Here is a 19,733-nt window from a genome sequence, read left to right as displayed (position 1 = left end):
CAGTGGCCTTTGCGAGTGGTCGCAACCCTATTCTTTCTCAAGCGTGAACACAGGGACAGAATTGAGAGTCAGTCTTGAAGGTAATCACTTTTGCCGCCCGCAATGCACAGTCCAAACCATCACGTCCACAATAGGAAATTTTCAAAAGCCATCAACTCAACCTCACTACACACACTCGCAGGTCACATCGAAACGGTTACAGCCTAGTCCATCGACCATTCGCCCCTCTACTCACGCTTTTCTCAGGCGGTTAGTGGAGCAGCAAACACTAAGGAAACACTCATATTCCGTCAAGAATCATATAAGCGCACGTGTTCCAGGGTCAGCAGTTCGCCCTTGGCTGCGCAGAGCGAGGCTTGTTTCCTTCGATCTCCTCTATGGTCTCCACTGCCACTTGCCACCTTCACCTCATCGCTGGCCAGCCCGCCAGCATGCACCTGTCGGTTCACTGACACCGGCTTACCTCCTTCCCCATTTCGTGGAAGCAAACAAAAAACGTCTTCTCGTGAGACTCCCGCCTGTCGAGCTCAGCGCACGTATACAATTCGATGCTCGAGATCATCGGGACCCGAGCGGTCCAGCTTGTTCACACGGACATCACGGATGTCTCCAAGGCACTTAGTGTGCTTGGGTTCTTCATCGTTGGATACGGCCTCATCAGCTATGTCGTTAAAGAGCGGCTCTATTTGAGCGAGCCTCTCATTGCCGTCACCGCAGGGTAAGATGGAACACCTCATTCTTTCGTCTCCTGGACTAGATATTGATTCCACTCTTTTTTCGTCTCCACCTTTCTCCATAGGATCATCACAGGTCCCTATGTCCTTGGCTGGGTCGACCCTCTCTCCTGGGGCGACACCGAGACGACGAACTACATGACCTACCAGTTGACCCGCATCGTGATCGGCGTGCAGGTTCTTTTCTGCGGCATTTCTCTCCCTGCCAAGTACCTCCCCAAGAATGGCCTCTCTCTCTCCGTGCTCCTCATCCTCGTCATGACATGCGCCTGGTTCACCTCAGCCTTACTCATTTGGGGGATCATCCCAGGGCTCTCTTTCCTCGAGAGCCTATGCTTGGCCGCAGCTGTAACTCCGACAGATCCTGTCCTCGCCAACAGCATCACCAAGGGGCGATTCGCGGAAAAGCATGTGCCTGTCAATGTGCGCAACATTCTCGTCGCAGAAAGGTGGGTAGTCTGCCGCACTCCTCCCGATACGATCAGGAGCCGATCAAGACTAACACCCAACGCATTCCTCCCATCTGCGCTTGTTTGACAGTGGCGCAAATGATGGCCTCGGCTTCCCGTTTATGTATCTCGCCATCTACCTGATTCAGCGCCTGCCCGGAGGCGAGGATGAGGGTCTGAGCGTCGGTGATGAAATTGGCCGTTGGGGCTATTCGGCCGTGCTTTACCAGATTGGCGTGTCCATTGCATACGGCGCAGTCGTCGGTTACATTGCACGCAAGACGCTCAAGTGGGCCGAAGCTCGACAGTACATTGACAAGGTGCGTCCATATCGTGAAGCACCATACCATTTCGCCTTGAAAATGATATCAATCTGACAGAGGAATCTCCTTGGGTGTAGGACAACTTCTTTGCTTATGGTTTGGGACTCGCCCTCTTTGTCCTCGGTACGACCGGTCTCTTTGGCTCTGATGACATTCTTGCCTGCTTCATCTGCGGCAACTCGTTCACGTACAATGACTGGTTCCGCCTACGTACAGAAGACAACGACACACAGGACATCCTGGACATGCTGCTCAACACGGCCGTCTTCATCTACATTGGCGCGATCATCGATTGGAAACAATACGTTCCCAGCGGCAATTTTCTGCAGCTTGATGCTTGGAGAGTCATCGTGCTCTCTATCACACGTGAGCGAGCCTCCTTGTCCCTTGAATCGGGACTAGCACTGATAGCGTTCTATCGCACATTTTATGCTCCCAGTGCTAATCCTGCGCCGTCCCCCTTGGGTCATTTCGGCCACCAAGTTGATCCCGGCTCTGACCAATTTGAAAGAAAGCTCTTTTGCTGGATGGTTTGGCCCTATTGGAGTCAGGTGAGCATAGGAACAGGAATAAGGTACCGCCTTGTTTATGTGAAAATGTCAGAAACTGACACTTGAAGTCTGCTCCCGCGCATCCAGTTCTGTCTTCTACATCCAAGTTGCTCTGCGTGAGCTTCCGGAAGCCTCAGAACGGCTTCGGGCGGTCTACGCACCTGTTGTGCTCTTCATCGTCTTTGCCTCCATCCTCTGTCATGGCATTACTGTTCCGGTATCCAAGCTGGGCCCGTCGATCCTCAGAAGGACGACAACATTAACTCAGACACGCTCCATCACGTTCACCTCGCGACCATCCTCGCGCGTCAACTCAATCACTGAAGGAGGCGCCAATGGCCGAGGCGGCGGTATGTCTGAGGTCAGAGAGGTTTGGAACCCTTTCTTTGCTTTGTGGGATGGTCTTGTGCATTGCGCACTGTTTTGGCGCAAAGACAGTTTCTGGCGCAAGCCTCCAGCAAGAAAAACGCAATTGTCTGTCATGAAGGGCAAGATCATCTCGGCTCCAACTCACGCACAGAGGCAGCATGCTATCGAGGACGAGTCGGAAACCGATCGCTCCGGCTTCTCTTCGAGCTCAGCAAAAGTACTGAATGAGCGCAGCGAGAGCGCATCCGATGAGGACGCGGGTCCCGAACCGGCAGCCAGCCGTGTCACGCGTCCGCCTCCGCCTGCAATGGAGCTGCCCACCTCGATGCCGACTAAGGATGGTGCTTTCACGCCTGTCGCTGCACCAGCGCCAGACGCTGTGCACCCGCATGCATCGCGAATCGCCCACGTCGTCCGCGAGTTCCAGCGTGCTCTCGAGCACGAGCTAACTTGCGAGCGGGAAGCAGCTGTCAAGGATGCAGCGGAGGGGTGCAGTGCCGAGATCAGGGCAGCGATCGCGGCGAAGAAGGCTTATGCAGCACAAGCACGACCAACCATGCCCGCATCAGCCGGCAGCAGCAGCGGCGACAGCGGGAGCGGCGGCTTTGAGATGCCTAAAAAGACATCAATTAAGGCGACGCCCCCCCAAACGCCAGGAATTCCTTCCGTGCCTGGCACACCTTCAGGCGAGCAACGCAGCATCCGCTTCACTGACCAACAGGATTTGCTTAAGGGCACGGTAGCGCGTTTGCGTGAGCACGATACATAACGCGCCAACTCTCCACTACATGTACGCCCAAAGAAAGTGGAACTATCGCGTAATGCTCCAGAAATACATGAATCTGCTCGCTGCTAGCAGCCACTGGGTGCAAGGGTGCGCGATCTGGCTCGAGCTCTATTCTCTACTGGATGGCCGCGGTTGAAAAGGTGCATGTTGGGGGTATTGATGGGCCGGGCCGTGATAGTAAGCAGATGCTAACTCGATGTGTAGATATTTAGCGCAGTATGATGTCAAATTGAATCCATGACTGCCGATGCAAATCGGGTAGTGGGCTCCTTTCATCCGCTCCAGTGAAACAATAAAAGGTGACAACGCATCGGCCTTTTCATTTGTAATGTCGCCAGTGGTCGCAGCCTCCCTCGGACCATGGTTCCGTTGGGCAATGTCTCGTTACGCCTGTGCTGCATTGTTCTGTTTCGGTGTCCGACCTGGGACTAGGGAGCCATGTCACGCGATACGCGAGGTGACAAAGATCCTGTTCGGCGCTGTTCCCAATGCGCCGATCCGCTGTGTTGATGGAGAGAAGCTGGCCTCGGTCGTCCGTAGGCGCCTTGGACGCTGGCCCCCGCATTTGTCTGAGCCTGAAATTGATGCATTCGCGCAGCAGAGCCGCCAAGGGAGCGTGCACGTTTAATCTGCACGACAAAGTACGCACGGCTCAACGTGGACGGCTGGTGAAGCTCCAGGCCAAGGTAAGCGCCGAGGTGCAGCTGGACGACGAAGTCAAGCACGCTCGAGTCGGCGCTGATGAGACGCATTTGGCTCGAAGGAAAGATGGTCCCTGCGGCTGGTACGGCAAGTTGGTCTGCATCGGCGGCGCGAACATCTATCGTCGCGCTGCGCGGCAGGATGGCCATGGCGGGGATTCCGACGGGACTCAGCAGGTCCGCGCAAAGACGCTCGAGTTTTGGCCCATCGCTGGGATGCAATATGCTGTGAAGGGACATCTCGACCAAATCGCGCTCAGAGTAGCCAAGCAGCGCTCGTAACTCCTCTGAACTTCGAAGGCACACGAGGCCAGTGGTGCAGACAAGTAATCCGACAAGGTCGACATCGTCGACATCTTCAGCAGCTAGGTGTGGTCGAGGCTGCGTGCTAGAAAGCGCAAGATTCGAAGAGGAAGTGGGAAACCGCGGTGGTGGCCGCGCCGGAGCACTAGAATAGCCTTCCGCAGGCAGTACACGGGAGCCGTAGGCTGTCGAGTGGCTGGGGAGGGTCCGTGTCGTGGGAGCAGGATATGCACCTTGTGTCCTGGCGTTGGGAAGCCATGCAGAAGCTTCTGATGAGGTGACCCGGCTCGATGATGCTGGCGCGTTTACCTGTCTCGTAGCAACCCGGTCGTCGAACGCTGCCAGCGAGCGACGCTTCGAAGCGTTCACCGCTGGTCCATGCGGCTCAGTGTTGGGTAAGCGAGACTCAGGGTGCCAAGGTACTGTGTTAGCGGAACAGGCAATAGGTGATAGTGATGGAGGTGGCACAATCCGCTCGGGTGGTGTAGAGTATCCGCTCGGAACCGCCGTCACACGCAAGCCTCTGTGGTGGTCGGCTGTGGTATCATATGATGAGGCCATGGGCACCAGCGGCGGGAGAATGACATGATCGCCTGGAGATAGTAGACTGCGGCTCCTGCTCAGCTTGCCTCGCGCATTCGCAATGGGTGCGGACATGCCCGCAAATGCTGATGGTGCTCCCAGAGACGAAGGGTCCGAATGCCTGGGCACTAATTTCGGTGCGTCGTAAGGCGAATATCTGGGTGACGGCGCGATACGCCCAGCGTCCGTGCCCATACTCGTCACGAGCGGAGGCAATTGAGCCAGTAACATGCATTGATGATGCGAGCTTGTCGACGGAGGCGCACGTGACAGTGTCGACAGCTGCTCCTGCAATTCGCCGCCTTCTGCGCTGTTTCGACTACGCAGACGAGGTCGACCGCGCTTTTTGTGCTGGACATTGACGCAGCTATCGGGGTCTTTGCCTAAGGTGACGCATCTCTTGCACGGCCGTTCAAGATCGCAAGCCAAATGGGCTTTCTTGCAGTGTGCGCATGCGTTCGGCACATTTCCTTTCGTTGACCGTTTTCCCCGTATGCTGCTTGCACTCGATACTGTTGTGCTGGACGACGAAGAGAGCGAAGGTCGAGGAAGGCCGCTGCTGACACTTGGCCCTGCTTCGGCGGCGCTGTCGCCAGCGGTAGCATACCAGGAAGAAGATGCGGGTGCGGGCAACTTCCAGCTCCCTAAGTTCGCCTCCTCCATGGCCTCGTCAGCGCCAGCTGTGCCTTGCATCTCGGGATAGTGGCCAGTCGAGCAATACGCGCGCGACACACCCGCACCGGAATGTGAGCGCCACATTCAGTACCGTCAACGTTTTTTTGGGCTGGGAAAAGCCAAGCTGAGCCATCCCTGGGGCACGCAGAGGCGACCGGCGCTTCAGCCCCACGGTAAATTATTGGGACGGTCCGCCTCGCTCTTCTTCAACACACTTCAATTTTCCAGGAAGGCTGAAGAGGTCGAAAGGTCAAAATCGTGCCGATGGAGTCAAGTCAGAAGTCACCGTCGTTTCCGACTGCAATGAACAGCTGGAATGAACTCAGCGAGAGGCTGAGAGTTGACGGCACCAAATTGCTGGACCTCTATTCATACGAATTGAAGGATTTGAACGGTCCGCATTTTGCCTCTGCACCACTTGTTGGAGTTGACAACTCTTGTGCGGCACTGAACGCCGGGACATGGCATCTCCAGAGGGCGAACCTCTCTGATTGTACAAAAGCTTCCCAGTTCTCAATTCTCATACAAACACTGCTCTTCTGGATGGAAGATGCCCAAGCCCAACGCTGGCGTTCGCGCACATCTTCTTCGGAATCGGGATGAAAGTGTCCATTCCGTTCGGACCGCCCTTTCGGTCCTTAGCGCAGCAAATAATGCTCCTCAGTCCTCACTCAACCCCAATAATGTTATTCCGTGGCTCTACACACAATGTACAGAGCACAGATGTGCGACACGTGGCATGTGACAGGCCGAACTCTGACATTACGGTGGACAGTTGACCGACGACTTGTGCCACAGGGACAGACGGACAGCCGACACTCCGACCGGCGATCCATCCAACAAGCCGTTTCAACTACTAGACTAGGTGGAGGAGGAGTCTGGCAGAGTGCTCAAGACTCAACCAGTCCGACGGCAATCGGACTCTGACCCACACAATTACATACGACCTCGGGCTGCTTGGTCCGTTGTCCAATCTAAATACGTAGAGCAGCGTGAGGCTCCAACACCTGCACGCAAGCATGCCAGCACGTTAATATGACTCACAAGCTCTCAGTGCTGAGGGTTCCAACACTGTTAAAATGTGCCCAACTCTCGAGCCCGACTCATGGGCATCTGACCATGTATCTATGCACGTACATACATGGCAGCCGAGCCCCCAAGTTTGGAATCTACCAAGCGACGTCTGCGGGACACTTCGTCAAACAAGACTTGTCGACTTTGTCGAATGCAGCGAAATGCATACGAGTACATATGTATATATATATACATATACATGGAGCCCGCAACATGCTTGGCACGGCACGGGAGGCGCCCTGATAGTTTTGCTTACATACTGTACCCATTCACTATCAGCATGTCATGTCAGGGCAGGCTTCGGCGGGTCAGCGCGCAGCGCAATTAGGCGCACCACCACTCTAGAGTGCAATGGACTGCGGAATCATTACTTTGGGGAATCATGCAATGAGGACTAGCCTTGGGACCTGGGAGAGCTTGAGTTCCTGGCGGCTAGACTACACCCTGGTTCGTGCCTGTTGACCTGTTTCATGTATGCATGTACATGCATATGGCGCAGCTGCGGACAGCGAAGTGCCGAAGGCTGCAAGGCGATAAATTCGGCTAGCATGCGAGTCGCGCACATGGCCCACGCCAGCCCAGTCTCCAACATTTCACACTTCCGTTGCTGTTCAAGAATTCTTTATTTCCTTGAATTCGGCCACCCGATTTCTGGGGGCAGCCTGGTGCAGCAAAAACCGGTATATACGTATTTATATATACATCGATCGTGGGTACAAACAGACGGAATTATGAAAGTTGTACGTACATTCGTGGTTGCCTGCGCTTCACAGCCTTGCTGCAATGGAATGCAGACAATGGGTGCCGTGCAGCCCCCCGTGCAAGTTTGAGCAGGCAAGTCTAAGCACGTGTGCTGACAGATGCACCCTGCAGGCAAATGGCCAGATGAACCACTTTATATAAGAGCGACATGAAATAATCGATTTTGATACACACTGTTAAAACTGACATGTGTGTGGACAGATGTGGTCAAAGCTAGTCAAACGGTTGCTCCTTGGCACACAACCCTTTCCTCCTCGGCGGATATCCGCAGCCACGCGAGAGTTTAGACTTGTTTAAAGTATCATTAAACTTTGTTTAAATAGGACGGTCCCTTGCAGCTCTTTGATCATTCACACTTCACATTATTTTGTACAACATTGCAAGACATTCGCATCGGCTTGGGGTTCTGGCTGGCTTGGGTGTGGATATGCACCCTCACCATCTTTTTCTTTTTTAAATGTGGAATTGTACAGCCGATATCTGTCTAGCTTCCCTGCTGTTGCTCAGCTTTTATGTGCTGGTTGCGTGAATCCCATCAACTCGTGCCCCGGTAGGTCAGTTGTCTATGGAGGAAAGATCCTGGACAGACAAGAGACTGCAGGCTGCCAGAGCCTGCGAAGAACGAGAGCTCCAGCAGCTTGGCGGCCCAGAATTATTGTTCACAATCATCAGATGTTCCCCCTGATGCCTAGAAGTGAAGATGATGCAATTAATTTGGTTTAGGCTTTGATGGTAGGCCATGGCGGCTCAAGCCCTTCACCGCATGCAGACTCAAATGTATTTATTTATTTGCATGTCGACACTTTAGAGACAGCTAGTTGGGAAGAATACTAAAAGTTCCAGAGCTTCTCGCTTGTCTTCTGCAGCGCTTAACAGAATCTACTCACACAAATACGTACCCACATCGTTCACATTGCCCGGTACTTAACACTGACTCAAGTACTCAGTACTCAGCACTCAGGTAATACCCAGATACTGAGTCCAAGCTTTAACCTCCTCGTGAACGGTCCTTTATTAATGATTAATGATCGATGATGTGCAATCGCGCGACATGGACGCTAGTCACTACGCAGTATGTATGTATCATTCAGCATTGCAAAGTCGCGTGCATACATCGTAAATATAGAGTGAGGCTGTCTTCAGCCATGCAGGTTGGGGTGTGCCGACCGCCAGAACCCCTTGCACGGTTGCACGTCTCTGTCTGATAGACCGCTTCAATTTGCAAACAAATCCGCCGAAGCGTCAATGTAGGGTGGGCCTAGGTGGTGGGCAGGGAGGGAAGGCGTGGATAGTGACCAATGGGTGTCTGGGTACTGAATTATAGACATACGACCTAAGACATGATAATTGAGTCGCTTCACAATACTCCAAAAGTTCGATACGCACCTGCATCGGAGGTGCGTCAAGTATACAACGGGATAACAGGACTTACACGGCGAGCCAAACCACAGCGAAATCCAGCCATATCCCACCCTAGTATTGAGTTCGATTTGAGCAGCATCAAATGTCGAGCCCGCAGACAAGTGCGCCAACAATCAACGCTCAGCGGGCAGCGGGCAGCCAGGCACCAGCATGATCGAAGAGTAAACAAAGGGTGGCATTGCATCTCTTCCATACATGAGCATCAATAGGATATATGGATGGTTCTCGAACTAGGTTGAAGTGCATACAAACTTACGAGTGCATAGACCTCTAGCTTTGGTATGTATGTACAGATTTATGCTTCCGCTTTTAAAAGGCAGGTTGATCCTTTTGGCACAAATTTTAATCGCTCGAAACGGGATGCCCGATGCAGCAGGCCTGTCAAACCCCTGTCGAACGTCACGTGCTAGATGCGAGATGTCAAAATCATCTGGGTCCGTTGCTGATCTCCACGTTGTACCCCAACACGACAAAGTTCCTCCTCGACCGTCTAATTGTCCTTCTAGTCGTCCCCTCTTATCTCTCAACTGTAATTGTCTCGAGCAGTAAGGTGCGTTTTACGTCCTTCATACTTAAAATGATCACATAGTCGTACAAAATATGAACGTATGAACGATGAGCTTATGGACACCAATGCGATGAGCATGCAGCAACATGCTACTAAATATATAGACTGATGTTATATGGCATATGTATTACATCAATTCATACATGCACACATGCCTCATGGCGCATGTAGCATGTGTCATGCATGGGGCACCAAGGATCAGGGATTAGGCATTAAGCATCAGTATGTCCGTCAAGGCCTCAGAGCAGGCCTGTCATATTCGTGCTCATGCAGCCCGCAATCGCCCGCAACCCATAGGTCAAAAGAGTTCGAAGCATATATATATTTGTACAAAGCTTCTATTTTCCGGTCCAGATTCCACTTTCCAGACATGTAAGTGTGCTTGTACTGTGTAGGTTTGTGTGAACCCTCTATTTCCCACAGAGCAGCCAGAGCAGTCTGGAGCAGTCCCAGCTCTTCCACCGAAATATATTGACGTGCTTCTTGGTTCCCGCTGGATGGCTGCCCATCGCATGCAGTATGAATGGGAGCAGGGGAACTTGCACCTCGAGCCCATCAGCCCAGCCCTCCAAACCGCGGCCGTCGGTGTTATCAATGGCAACGCAAGATGGCACTCCCATTTTCACCACCAGCTCCCCGGTACCTTTGCTGAGCCCGGTATTCCACCGACCCGACCCTGGGATCATATCATCGAGGTCACCAGCAAGGAAGGCCTTTGCCAGCGTGAACGTTCAAGATCGCCATGGGAGCATGAAGCCATTCAACAATTCATCCATGAGTAAACACAGAAAGCAGTGATCGAACCAGCTAATCATTCGCTGTGGGCCAGGCTGCTGCTGCTCGTGCTCAAACTGAATACTCAGGAGCCCTGTGTGTGGCGACTATCTCTGCCTCAATGACGTAACAATCAAAGGCTTGCATCCTTTGGTACGAATCGATGATTGTTACGCTATGCTTACATGCCACGAGGGTTTTCACAATTTTAGACCTCACCCAGAAGGTTGGGAAGTTGCGGCTGCGAGCAGAAACGAGGGCTAAGGCCACTTTCACCACCCCCCATGTCTTGTACCAGTGGGCTGTGATGCCCATGAGGCTGACCAAAGCGTCGGCTACCTTCCAGTGGATGGTGAATAGCATTTTGGGAGCAATGATCGACCTCACCTTCAGGGCATCTCGCGATGACATGGTGGTGTTTTCGAAGGCGGAGGAACAAAAAAATGCACATCTCGGATATTTTGGCCGCGCGACATGCGCACGGGCTTAAAGTCTCCGAAAAGTCGAAGTTTTTCCGTCAAGAACTCACTTCCTTAGGATGACCCTGACACCCGAAGGCATCAAACCAGATCCCATCAAAGTCGAGGCCATCGCCAGGTGGGAGATACCGACGACGATTAAGCAAATGTGCTCTTCAGGTGCAACATGTTATTATAGAAAGTTCTTAGCGAGGGATGCCAAAATCGCTGCGCCGCTCACCAATGCGCTTCGCATGGGCGTTCGTTATTCTAAGTCTGATAGTCACAGACCTACCTCCGGTGGTTACTAAAGATATGCGAGCTGCTTTTGATTTGCTGAAAGCGATGCTTTCCTCTAAGCAGACTCTCAAGTACCCTGATTTCGCCAGGTCTTCTGCATCGACACGGATTTGGGTGATGAAGCGCTCGGGGCCGTCTTGCATCAGGGGGATGTGGATCACGAGGAGCCGGCCAGAACATAAATGTAACATGGGCACGTCCGCAACTTGCGCCAGATCGCTTTTGAAAAGAGAAAACTCACGAGTGCTGAACACAACCACTTTCATGCAGAAGAAAGAAGCTTTGGCCATTGCCAACGCTCTCCACAGATTTCGGGGCCTTGGTAGAAGGTGGTCAGATCGCCTGTGTCAGCGTGGCTCACTTTTGGGCAGGCAGTTCGGGACCTCCGTTCGGAACCTCCAGTGGACACAGTGCCGGAAGCAAAGGGATCAGGTGCAAGTCACTTTCTGGACAGGCTAGTGAATTCTTCGGGAACTAGATACACTGAGGGAATGTGTTAATATGCGTGTAACTGCTATTTGTATGTGTTGCTAGAAATGTGTTGTACACAAGATGTGCTGCGCATGGCAAACGAGGATGCTGATTGAACCTGAACTCGATCTGGGTTTGCCATACTTGCTGCTGCTGCCGAATGCTTCGACGGGCGCCCCTGGTGATGAACGACGGTCACCGGCTGACCGTCGTTCACACCAACCGCGAACCTCTTCACTATCTGCGAACCAAGAAAGATGTCGCAGACATTCGCTGGAGTCGTGGAACTGTATGACCCACTGATCCTTTGCTTTCCACGCAAAGTCGATCTGGTAGTTGGCGCGTTGTCCAGAAATAGAGCTCTCGCGCGCAAGGCAAGCTTAAAATAAATACATCTCAGCGATCTCACATCCGTGTCGCTCGACTACTCCCAGGCTAGTGCTCTGCAAGAGGATCTGAAGAAGGGAACTCCCAGCGAGGAATCGTTCGTACTCCAGGCATGTACTCGGAGGAACCTGTGGAGGGTTCCACCAGCAAATACCGCTGCATTCCGACTTCACAATAAGAATTGCTCAAATTGTGTGATCTCATCCACAAACAGACCGAGCATCATGCGACGCAACTATCAGCACAGCAACTGCAACGCCGCTGTGCGATCACCAATGCTCGAGCCCAAGAAGCTGCAGCCCATGTGGTCGTCGCATACCCAGGTTGTCAGGCAACACAGCGGCAGTCTCCTGCCGAAAGTGATAAGCTGCCACTACATGTCATGTCAGACTTCCAGCTTTTCGACCTCTGGGCTCTTGATTGTGTTGGCCCGATGCGGGCCGCGGAAGGGCTCGATACATAGTGGCTGCAATTGAGCACTGTCAGGATGGGTGGTTGCGGTGCCGACAATTGACAATCGACCGAGCAACGTCACTTGCTTGCTGTACGACATTCGCACCACCTGTGGAGAACCACGATACGTCATCAGCTGCCCGCAAGCCACGCCGTTCCACATGCTTTTTCGTGGTGAGCCTGAGCTGGTGGGTCTGTACAATGCTCTAGCCACTCGCTTCCAGTCACCCATAGTGGAAATTCACGAGTCTGTCGGCTGCGCAACGCAGAGCTCCATGATGGTCCGTACCGGCAAGAAGCAGCTCGCAGACGACAAGATAATTACAAGCGAAATTAGGCAAGACAGCAAGAACGGCACGTTGCTGCTGGCTTCAACATCGGCAACAATGTCTGGCGGATGCGAAATCGCCAGAGCAAGTCGAGCCCGACCTAAAATGGCGTGTTTTACATGTACGACATCACCAGCACCGGGTGCGTACCAACTCCAAGTCCTCGACAGCTTTCTTCACCACATTCTCGTTAACGAGACGTACCTCAAGGTAGCGACGGAGAGGCTAGAAGACCAACACTGGAAGCCATTGCGCGACGCTTGCGCCGACACCAGCATGCCGATCGCCTTCGTACAATCATCGACCGCACGCAATGATTTGTTGTGTGAGTTGCTGTTGTCGCTGTTGTTGTTTAGTGATTCCGACGATGATGTTTCCCCCGGGTCACGCTTATTACTAGAGTATCATGGGAACCAACCCTCACTTCCCACAGGGACCACTCTCGCTTTCCCTTTTCTCTTGCCGCTTTGACCGGTAAAGTCTCACACACAACGGCTACTTGTCCTACTTTGGTAGTAGCTACTCACGTAGACTCCTCAAGCTGGACAGAGGGACAATGTTGGCATCGTTGCTCTAATCCGCCGCAGTTCGGCAGAGTGATAGAGGGGGTGTCGCCCGATCCAAGCAAGGGAATGGAACTGGAATAACAGGCACATTGTATGTACCTCACCGAATAGAGGGGAACCAAGGTCGCTTAGATGCATGTTCTCCACACGCACTTTCATATGGCGAATTGCTTCTGGAAGCATTCGCGAGAACATAGGACCACAATGCCCTTAATCCTGGAGCTCGATTGATGCCTCCCGTGCTACAACAGTCTACACCAGCCGAGAGTGCGCGCCTGTTAGGCAACAGACCGTTGGGAAGTTGGAAGTTCTGGGAGTTCATCAACATTCGACGGAACGAGAGTGCAGCCCCTTCCTGTGTTCGTGTGCTTGGCGCTCTCTTCCAACCCTCTCAGTCCCTCATCCACAATCCCATGCCGCTGATTGGGGAGTTGGCGGCTCGGCTCGCTCATCTCACTCAGCATCCATCTCCAGCATTCGACTGTTTGTCTTTCACGCCCCTGCTCACACCACCGCAGACCACTCTCTTTCCTGCCCACGCTCTCTTTCCCTTCCCCCTTCTCAACCTTTCCCACCTTGAGTCTCAAGGATTGCCTGCATCCTCGCTCGACCCACAACTTCCAACGTGTTCGACCTTTTTCTCGCTCGTGGTAAAGCCTGGTAGTTGCATCATCATGGTCCATCTCGCTTCTTTGTTCAGTGGCGCAGGCACCGGGGCTGCTGCCGCCGCTCTTCTGCTCTTCGCTCGCACCTCTGCAGCGCTGGAGATCACGTACCCCACCGCCGACTCTGGTGAGTGCATGGGTATTATGGCGTGCTTGCCATGCATTGACGTGCCGTCGAGATTGGCTTCTGACCGCCGTGATGATCTCCTGCTTCTGAACAGACGCATACTGGGTCGCGTGCCAGAACAACACTCTACGCTGGACATCCAACTCGTCTGACCCTAGCATCTTCAGCGTTGCGCTCCTCAACTCCAACCAGACCCAGCTGAACGGAAACTGTGAGTATCTGCCTAGCCAGCATCTTCTCAGGGGAGGGGGAGTTGGGGGGGAGTTTATGCAGATAGCTAACGCGCCCTTCGTATCTCCCTCCATTCCGTTTGCACAGTCCAAATTGCCAATTCGCTCAACACGTCTGAGCGCGAAGCGACGATCTTTGTCGACTGCGTCCAGCCAGGCAGCTACTCTGTCCTGCTCGTCAACGCCTCGCGGTACTCACTCAACGAGCCGCAGGTCTACACGCAGAGCGCTGTGTTTGAGCTGAAGCCGAACGGGACTACGCCTGCATCTGCGAGTACAGCTTCCTCTTCCGAAAGCAACAGGGCCACCGGAAGCAGTGGCGACAGCAGCAGCTCTAGCAACGCCTCGAGCACTACTGCCGGTGCATCCGCCACGAACGCTGCTAACGCCGCTGCTGTTGGGCCGAGCAGCAGCGCTGCCGGCTTGAACAGCGTCCTGCTCGGCATGGCCACGACGGCAGTCGTCTCCCTTGGCCTTGCAGCATCCCTGTTCTGAAAATAGAAGGGCCAAAGCCCGGATCTGTTGTGTTCAGCCCTGGACACTCACCTTCGTTTTCTCTTCGTGTCACCCGCCTTTTGTTCGTGCGCTATGCTTTCGAGAACAAAAGCGCAGCGTCCTTGACTTCCGCATACTAGCGCGTGCGCATTCATCATGGGGTCTACAGCAGGAGCACCAGGCCCCAAAAACACAAACATTGCAGCTTGCGCTGTACGGAGCCCTGATTCTCTAGCCCAGCGCAGCTTGGTGCGGCTTACAAACCTTCCAACGCAGATTCTCGGGACTTTCCATGGTCGAACTCTCTCCATTCGCTTCTTAGAGTTCCTTCAGCAAGCAACAGTCTTTCTCCATACCATACCATACCATACCATCCTATCCTATCCCATCCCATACACGCAACCGGCCATTCGAAGATCCACCTGTCATATAAAAGGGTCACTTTCCAGGGAAGGCCATTGCATCCTGCCGAAGCCAGAGCCGATCAAGGCTACCACACGCAGACGCACTGTGCTGAACTGGCGATGGTGGAATGGTTGCTTGCTTTACATTGACATGCACAGGTATGATATGAGCTGGTATCAGACGATGCTAGAGGCTCGGTAATGTGCTCAGTGGATGGATGCATATTAGCTGGGAAAGAATGGCGAGAATGAAGGGCGGAGTAACGTCCGGAACAGATGCGTACGGAACGGATGAATTGCTTGCGATGCGTGCAGCCAGGTCTGTGTCGGGTCATTGTAAACAATCAAAGAGCCTAATGTGGCGAAGCAGCGAAAGTGGGGATCCCAGCAAGTGGAGAGAAAGGGAGCTGATAGGGGCAGCGTATGGAGAAGGCCAGTGGTAGTGATGCCAGCGCTAGTGCGCGCGTCTGCCGCTGCCCGCCGTCGCACACCGCCCTGTGTCGTCGCCCTGTTCGTCGTCAGAGGAGTGCAATCCGCTGGCCGTCTCGCCAAGTCCGAAGACGGCCTCGTCGCGTCGGCGCTGCAGCAGACTGTGCTCGTTGACTAGCAGCGACTTGTAGCGCTCCTCTGCCTCGGTCGTCATGCCTGTCTTAGAGCCACGGCGGAGCGAGTTGGAGTTGGAGCATACATCGCCCATTTCGGAAGCTACTTGCCTGCCATTTGCGGCTGCCGCATGTCCGTCCTTGAGCGATTCAGGGGGAGGTGCCAGAACAAGGGAGACGCCGCCGCCGCCGTTGCTGCTGCTCAATGCCGCCGAGGGTGGAAACACCAGTGGGTTGCTCTCCTGCGAGTACGCACGTGCGTTGACGCTTGCAGCCGATGGCGTGGCTTCGGCTGTCCGGCATGTGGCCGCTGCGAACTGGACAGGCTTGGGGACCGGAGATCCGCGCATGGAACTAGATGGTGAGCGTGTGCTCTTGGGGATGAACGACAGCGGCTCCTCGTCATCCGCGTCGTCGGCCTGGTGCGGGTCACCAGCAGCAGCGACAGCAGTAGATGCGGGTGCGGATGGTGGCACCACTGCGGCGTGGCCCTTTCGCGCGCGATGCATCAATGGTGCCGACGGACCGGCACGAGAAGAAACAGGAGAAGGAAGAGGAGGACAGGCCAGCGGGGGCGCAGCCTGCTGAGCCGCAGCGGTCTGCTCGGCATGTACCTCAAACGTCTCAACGACCCAGGTGCTGAGGAATGTGATGACCTGCTTGGCTTCCGGCAGCAGCGAGCTCATCTGCAGAAAGCCGTGGCTCCAACCCTCGATGATGCGCATCTGGACCGTCTCGCTGACGTCCTCGTCCTCGATCGGATCGCGCTGCTGCTTCTGTGCCCGTGCAGTCGCGCCTCCCTGGCTCATGCGCAGCGCCTCCCCAAAGCGCGCACTGCGCCCAGCGCGACGCCGTTCCAGATCAGCTTTCTTCGCAACCTTGGCCTCACGGATCCTGCCGGCCATGACGACAGTGTCGTCGCCTGCGAGATGGGCATCAACAGGGGAGGGGGGCGCACGGGGTCAGCTTCTGTTCGAGCGTGTATGCATACGTGCACGGCAGACTGGCGGATGGGCGGACTTGTGCTTCACTCACAAAGCGGGTCCTTCTCGCCGCAGATGAAAAGTGTTGGGGGGAACTCTGCGAGCAGCCGCGGCGGCGCGATGAGCGGGCTGAGCATGTAGTCGTGATCAAAGTCGGGCTGCTTGCGCGGGCCAATGTAGAGAATGGCCATGGCGCGGAGCATGCTCTGCGTGATGATGCGGTCCTGAAAGTAGCCCGCCATGGACGTCATGGTGAGGCGTGTGTTGATGGGTGCCTTATGCACCTTGCGCGCCTCCCGGTCGCTGTCCTCGGCACGGGCAAACTCGTTGAGCTGACGCTGCCGCTCGGCGTGCTCCATGCGTGCGCGGTCCATCGACGCGCTGCGGTGCAGGTCCGGACACTCGGTGCGCAGCGTATCGAGCTCGTCGCTCTCGATGCGCGACCATACTGCCGCAGACACCGGCGTCGCTTCTTCATTATCCCCTTGCTCCTCGCCCGAGATCGACTGCTGGTCGTCCGAAGTAGCTGGCTCAGCCTCGGCGAAGCGCGCGCGCTCTGCGAGATGGAGCTCAGCCTGCGCTGCAAGGCTGCTGAACGAGCGGTCGGCTCGCATGTCGTGCTGCCTCACAGCCTTGGATTCGCCTGCACCTGAACCGGTGTCACCCCCCGTGGCCAGCGCCGAGCCGGGGGGTGGCGTGGCGACGGAGGCCCTTCGCTCTGCCGAGGTCGGCCGCGCGGGCTGGCTGCGCGCGGCGGGGTTGAGCGGGCTGCTCGCGGCTGCGAGACGGCCAGCGGTCTCAGCGGGCGTGGCCATGCTGTGGAGGTTCATCTCGCTCTGCTGGCGCAGGACGCGGAGGAACTCGGGCTTGATCCAGCTGGTGAATGCAAAGTTGAGGCTCGGGTACGCAAGCAGCAGGCCGATCGGGCGCGCGAGCGGCGGCGGTGCTGACCCGGGCCCACCGCTTGCGCGCCGGGCGTAGGCGGAGCGGATGTGCGGCTGGGGGTACTCGATGATCTTGAGCGTGACGCCGCACGCGAGGTTGCCACCGGCCGAGTCTCCGCAGAGGAGGATGCCGAATGCTTCGGCTGTGCTTGTGCTGCTGCTGCTGCTCATGCCGATGATCCTACCCCGGGACTCTTGCAGGGAGCGGTAGACATCAAAGCACTCTTCGAGCGCGTAGGGAAATGGGTGTTCTATGCAGACGCAGCATTAGTTACATCGTGTCAAAGGGGTGGTGGTTTCGGCAGCGTGCACTCACCGGGTGCCTTGCCATAGTCGACTGCCAGCACGGGCCGACGCGTCTCTTTGGCGAGCTGCCGCAGCCGCTCCTCGTGGTGCTGTGGGGTCTGTGCACGGGGGTGGGGTGTGGTTGTGAGATACAGACAGCAACAAAAAAGAAGAGAGGAAAAGAGAGGCGGGAGGATCGGGCGGAATCATGCGTTGTCCGCTCGCTCTCACGCACCATGGAAATGTATCCGCCGCCGGGAATATCGAGCAGGAGCTGCTGCTCGTGGCGGAGGTCGGCGTCGGTGCCGTCGTAGAAGAGCCAGACCTGCACGGGCCGGGTGGCGTGTGCGCCGAGCTCGGGGCGCGGGAGGAGCAGCTTCTGGACCATCCGGGGGCGGTGCCAGGTGAGGCGCGTCAATGCGCGGAGGTACGGGTTGTCCGTCTTGTGCCAGGTGGCGCGGAGCATGCCGACGGTGCAAAAGGCGCGGTACTTGCGCAGCTTCTCGTCCGCTTCATCGGCGTAGATCAGATAGTACAGCGAGAAGACGACCGATGCCGCGTCGCGCAGCCAAGCCGGGCGCAGGTGCATGGCCGATGCAAACCCAGCGTCGAGAGCAGTGACGATCCACGTGACACGGTAGAACGGGCGCGAGTACATGCGCGCCAGCGGCTCGGGCGCTGCGACGCCGAGGATCGCATCGGCGTGCCGCAGCGCGTACACTGCGGTCAGTACGGCGACGGTCAGCTGCCAGGGAGAGTAGCGCTGCGCGCGCCGCGTGCACCAGCGCAGAACCCGCACATTGGGGCCCCGCCGGTCGGTGCGGCGCAGTACGGCGAGCCAAAAGACAATGACAGCGCAGACCTGCAGGCGCTTCAGCCGCGTTGACGGGCGGCCGAGCAGGTGGTCGATCATCGTGTGTGCCTGCCTATCTCGTCTGTACCTATGCGCGTCCAGGTGTCGAGTCGCAGGGGCAGGGGCAGGGACAGGGGGAGTGGGGTCGTGTTCCTGCGGTCATGCGAGAGTGTGTGGCGAGGATGCAGAGGCTGGCCGCGCTATACACACATACTCTCTCTCTCTCCACCAAGGAAGAGACCATGGTGTCTGTCCGTGTCACAGACAATGAACGGAGAGGGAGACGGGCCGGTCCGCTTTATCTCATTTCATCTCATCTCCTTTCAACGCTTCGCTCGCTTTCACATGCTGGGCGGAAAGCGCTTGCGGGTGTGTGTGGGGTGGTGCCGTGTTGTTGCACCTGCCATGTGGCGCGCTTTGTGAGACTCGAAGTTTTTGGGCTGCGCTGTGGTGCAGCGACGGAACCCGACACGTCGCACGTGACGCGACTGCCCTGCTCTGCCCCACTCTAGACACACTAGTCAAAGTGCACGCATGCGAACAGCACATCTCATCTCCCAAGCAAGCTAACCCCGTGGCTAGAGGTCATCTACGCTACGTACATCCCCCACAACCCACGGCATTGTGCACGGCAGCAGCAGCCGAGATGAGCTCGACTGTGCAGCCCTGGTTGCGCCGCGCCGTCCTGCGCCTGGTCCAGCAGCAGCTTGCAGACGGCAGCGACGTTGCCGACCTCGAGATCCTGCCGGGCGGGCCCGTGCAGGTCGTCAAGGTGCGTTCTTCTGGTCTCTCTTCCTTCTTTGGCGCCGCGTGGAGAGACTCTGATGCATACACATACACACTCGCCCACTCACACAGTTCCTCAGCTTTGCAGACGAGCACGACCCGGAAAAGGCTGACGATATTTGGGCGCAGGTGTCCGACCCAGAGCACACCGCCCTTGTCCTGTTCGACCGGACCGCCGTGCAGCGCCACCAAAAGTGAGTCCAAACTGGAGGGGCCCACGCATCTTACCCGTGTCCAGTCATGTGCTCATACATCCACGCCTACGTCCACACCCACACCCACAGGGCCAGGCAGCACGCCGGCACACGCGAGTGGGCAGTG

General features: G+C 55.8%; 9 protein-coding genes across 9 annotated transcripts; 7 read left to right on the top strand and 2 right to left on the bottom strand.

Annotated features, from left to right (window-relative positions):
* The first annotated feature begins 155 nt into the window (after window positions 1–155).
* Window positions 156–3,437, top strand: K437DRAFT_257997 (uncharacterized protein). Its single transcript, XM_013386478.1, has 6 exons — window positions 156–718; window positions 800–1,183; window positions 1,275–1,503; window positions 1,584–1,872; window positions 1,946–2,057; window positions 2,145–3,437. The coding sequence occupies exons 1-6, from the start codon at window positions 549–551 to the stop codon at window positions 3,193–3,195; spliced, it is 2,235 nt and encodes a 744-aa protein (XP_013241932.1). The 5' UTR covers window positions 156–548; the 3' UTR covers window positions 3,196–3,437.
* Window positions 3,438–3,654: 217 nt separating this feature from the next.
* Window positions 3,655–5,492, bottom strand: K437DRAFT_263847 (uncharacterized protein; the record flags this gene model as incomplete). The annotated part of the gene is made up of 2 exons (XM_013386477.1): window positions 3,655–3,788; window positions 3,863–5,492. 2 exons carry the CDS (start codon window positions 5,490–5,492, stop codon window positions 3,655–3,657), a joined length of 1,764 nt encoding a protein of 587 aa, XP_013241931.1.
* A 3,963-nt stretch (window positions 5,493–9,455) lies between these two features.
* K437DRAFT_257996 (uncharacterized protein) lies at window positions 9,456–10,451 on the top strand. Its single transcript, XM_013386476.1, has 2 exons — window positions 9,456–9,672; window positions 9,819–10,451. The coding sequence occupies exon 2, from the start codon at window positions 9,895–9,897 to the stop codon at window positions 10,096–10,098; it is 204 nt and encodes a 67-aa protein (XP_013241930.1). The 5' UTR covers window positions 9,456–9,672; window positions 9,819–9,894; the 3' UTR covers window positions 10,099–10,451.
* A 166-nt stretch (window positions 10,452–10,617) lies between these two features.
* Window positions 10,618–11,357, top strand: K437DRAFT_166961 (uncharacterized protein). Its single transcript, XM_013386475.1, has one exon. It carries the CDS (start codon window positions 10,749–10,751, stop codon window positions 11,289–11,291), a length of 543 nt encoding a protein of 180 aa, XP_013241929.1. The 5' UTR covers window positions 10,618–10,748; the 3' UTR covers window positions 11,292–11,357.
* A 1,079-nt stretch (window positions 11,358–12,436) lies between these two features.
* Window positions 12,437–13,271, top strand: K437DRAFT_257991 (uncharacterized protein; the record flags this gene model as incomplete). Its single annotated transcript, XM_013386474.1, has 2 exons — window positions 12,437–12,801; window positions 12,873–13,271. A coding segment is annotated over exon 1 (272 nt), but the record flags the coding sequence as incomplete, so codon positions are not given.
* A 441-nt stretch (window positions 13,272–13,712) lies between these two features.
* K437DRAFT_269483 (uncharacterized protein) lies at window positions 13,713–14,555 on the top strand (the record flags this gene model as incomplete). The annotated part of the gene is made up of 3 exons (XM_013386473.1): window positions 13,713–13,830; window positions 13,925–14,041; window positions 14,149–14,555. The coding sequence occupies 3 exons, from the start codon at window positions 13,713–13,715 to the stop codon at window positions 14,553–14,555; spliced, it is 642 nt and encodes a 213-aa protein (XP_013241927.1).
* A 53-nt stretch (window positions 14,556–14,608) lies between these two features.
* On the top strand, window positions 14,609–15,287 carry K437DRAFT_166852 (uncharacterized protein). Its single transcript, XM_013386472.1, has one exon. The coding sequence runs from the start codon at window positions 14,712–14,714 to the stop codon at window positions 15,159–15,161; it is 450 nt and encodes a 149-aa protein (XP_013241926.1). The 5' UTR covers window positions 14,609–14,711; the 3' UTR covers window positions 15,162–15,287.
* Window positions 15,045–18,881, bottom strand: K437DRAFT_237924 (alpha/beta-hydrolase). Its single transcript, XM_013386471.1, has 4 exons — window positions 18,009–18,881; window positions 17,805–17,892; window positions 16,597–17,739; window positions 15,045–16,483 (listed from the first exon to the last, which is right to left on the bottom strand). The coding sequence occupies exons 1-4, from the start codon at window positions 18,684–18,686 to the stop codon at window positions 15,414–15,416; spliced, it is 2,979 nt and encodes a 992-aa protein (XP_013241925.1). The 5' UTR covers window positions 18,687–18,881; the 3' UTR covers window positions 15,045–15,413.
* Window positions 18,882–19,272: 391 nt separating this feature from the next.
* On the top strand, window positions 19,273–19,610 carry K437DRAFT_269481 (uncharacterized protein; the record flags this gene model as incomplete). The annotated part of the gene is made up of 2 exons (XM_013386470.1): window positions 19,273–19,398; window positions 19,485–19,610. The coding sequence occupies 2 exons, from the start codon at window positions 19,273–19,275 to the stop codon at window positions 19,608–19,610; spliced, it is 252 nt and encodes an 83-aa protein (XP_013241924.1).
* Between the last annotated feature and the right edge of the window lie 123 nt (window positions 19,611–19,733).

This window comes from Tilletiaria anomala (genome assembly GCF_000711695.1).
Source record: "Tilletiaria anomala UBC 951 chromosome Unknown K437scaffold_73, whole genome shotgun sequence".
NCBI lineage: Eukaryota > Fungi > Basidiomycota > Exobasidiomycetes > Georgefischeriales > Tilletiariaceae > Tilletiaria > Tilletiaria anomala.
This window is presented reverse-complemented; position numbering and strand designations above follow the sequence as displayed.

Bases quoted from the DNA above. Each gene is read 5' to 3' on its own strand.
- K437DRAFT_257997 (XM_013386478.1), top strand. From the start codon at position 549: ATGCTCGAGATCATCGGGACCCGAGCGGTCCAGCTTGTTCACACGGAC. The intron at 1,184-1,274 runs GTGGGTAGTCTG...CTTGTTTGACAG, and splicing joins AACATTCTCGTCGCAGAAAG to TGGCGCAAATGATGGCCTCG. The intron at 1,873-1,945 runs GTGAGCGAGCCT...TTATGCTCCCAG, and splicing joins CATCGTGCTCTCTATCACAC to TGCTAATCCTGCGCCGTCCC.
- K437DRAFT_257996 (XM_013386476.1), top strand. From the start codon at position 9,895: ATGGCAACGCAAGATGGCACTCCCATTTTCACCACCAGCTCCCCGGTA.
- K437DRAFT_166961 (XM_013386475.1), top strand. From the start codon at position 10,749: ATGCCAAAATCGCTGCGCCGCTCACCAATGCGCTTCGCATGGGCGTTC.
- K437DRAFT_166852 (XM_013386472.1), top strand. From the start codon at position 14,712: ATGGGGTCTACAGCAGGAGCACCAGGCCCCAAAAACACAAACATTGCA.
- K437DRAFT_237924 (XM_013386471.1), bottom strand. From the start codon at position 18,686: ATGATCGACCACCTGCTCGGCCGCCCGTCAACGCGGCTGAAGCGCCTG. The intron at 17,740-17,804 runs GTGAGTGCACGC...GCGTCTGCATAG, and splicing joins CGACTATGGCAAGGCACCCG to AACACCCATTTCCCTACGCG. The intron at 16,484-16,596 runs GTGAGTGAAGCA...CCCATCTCGCAG, and splicing joins CGGCGAGAAGGACCCGCTTT to GCGACGACACTGTCGTCATG.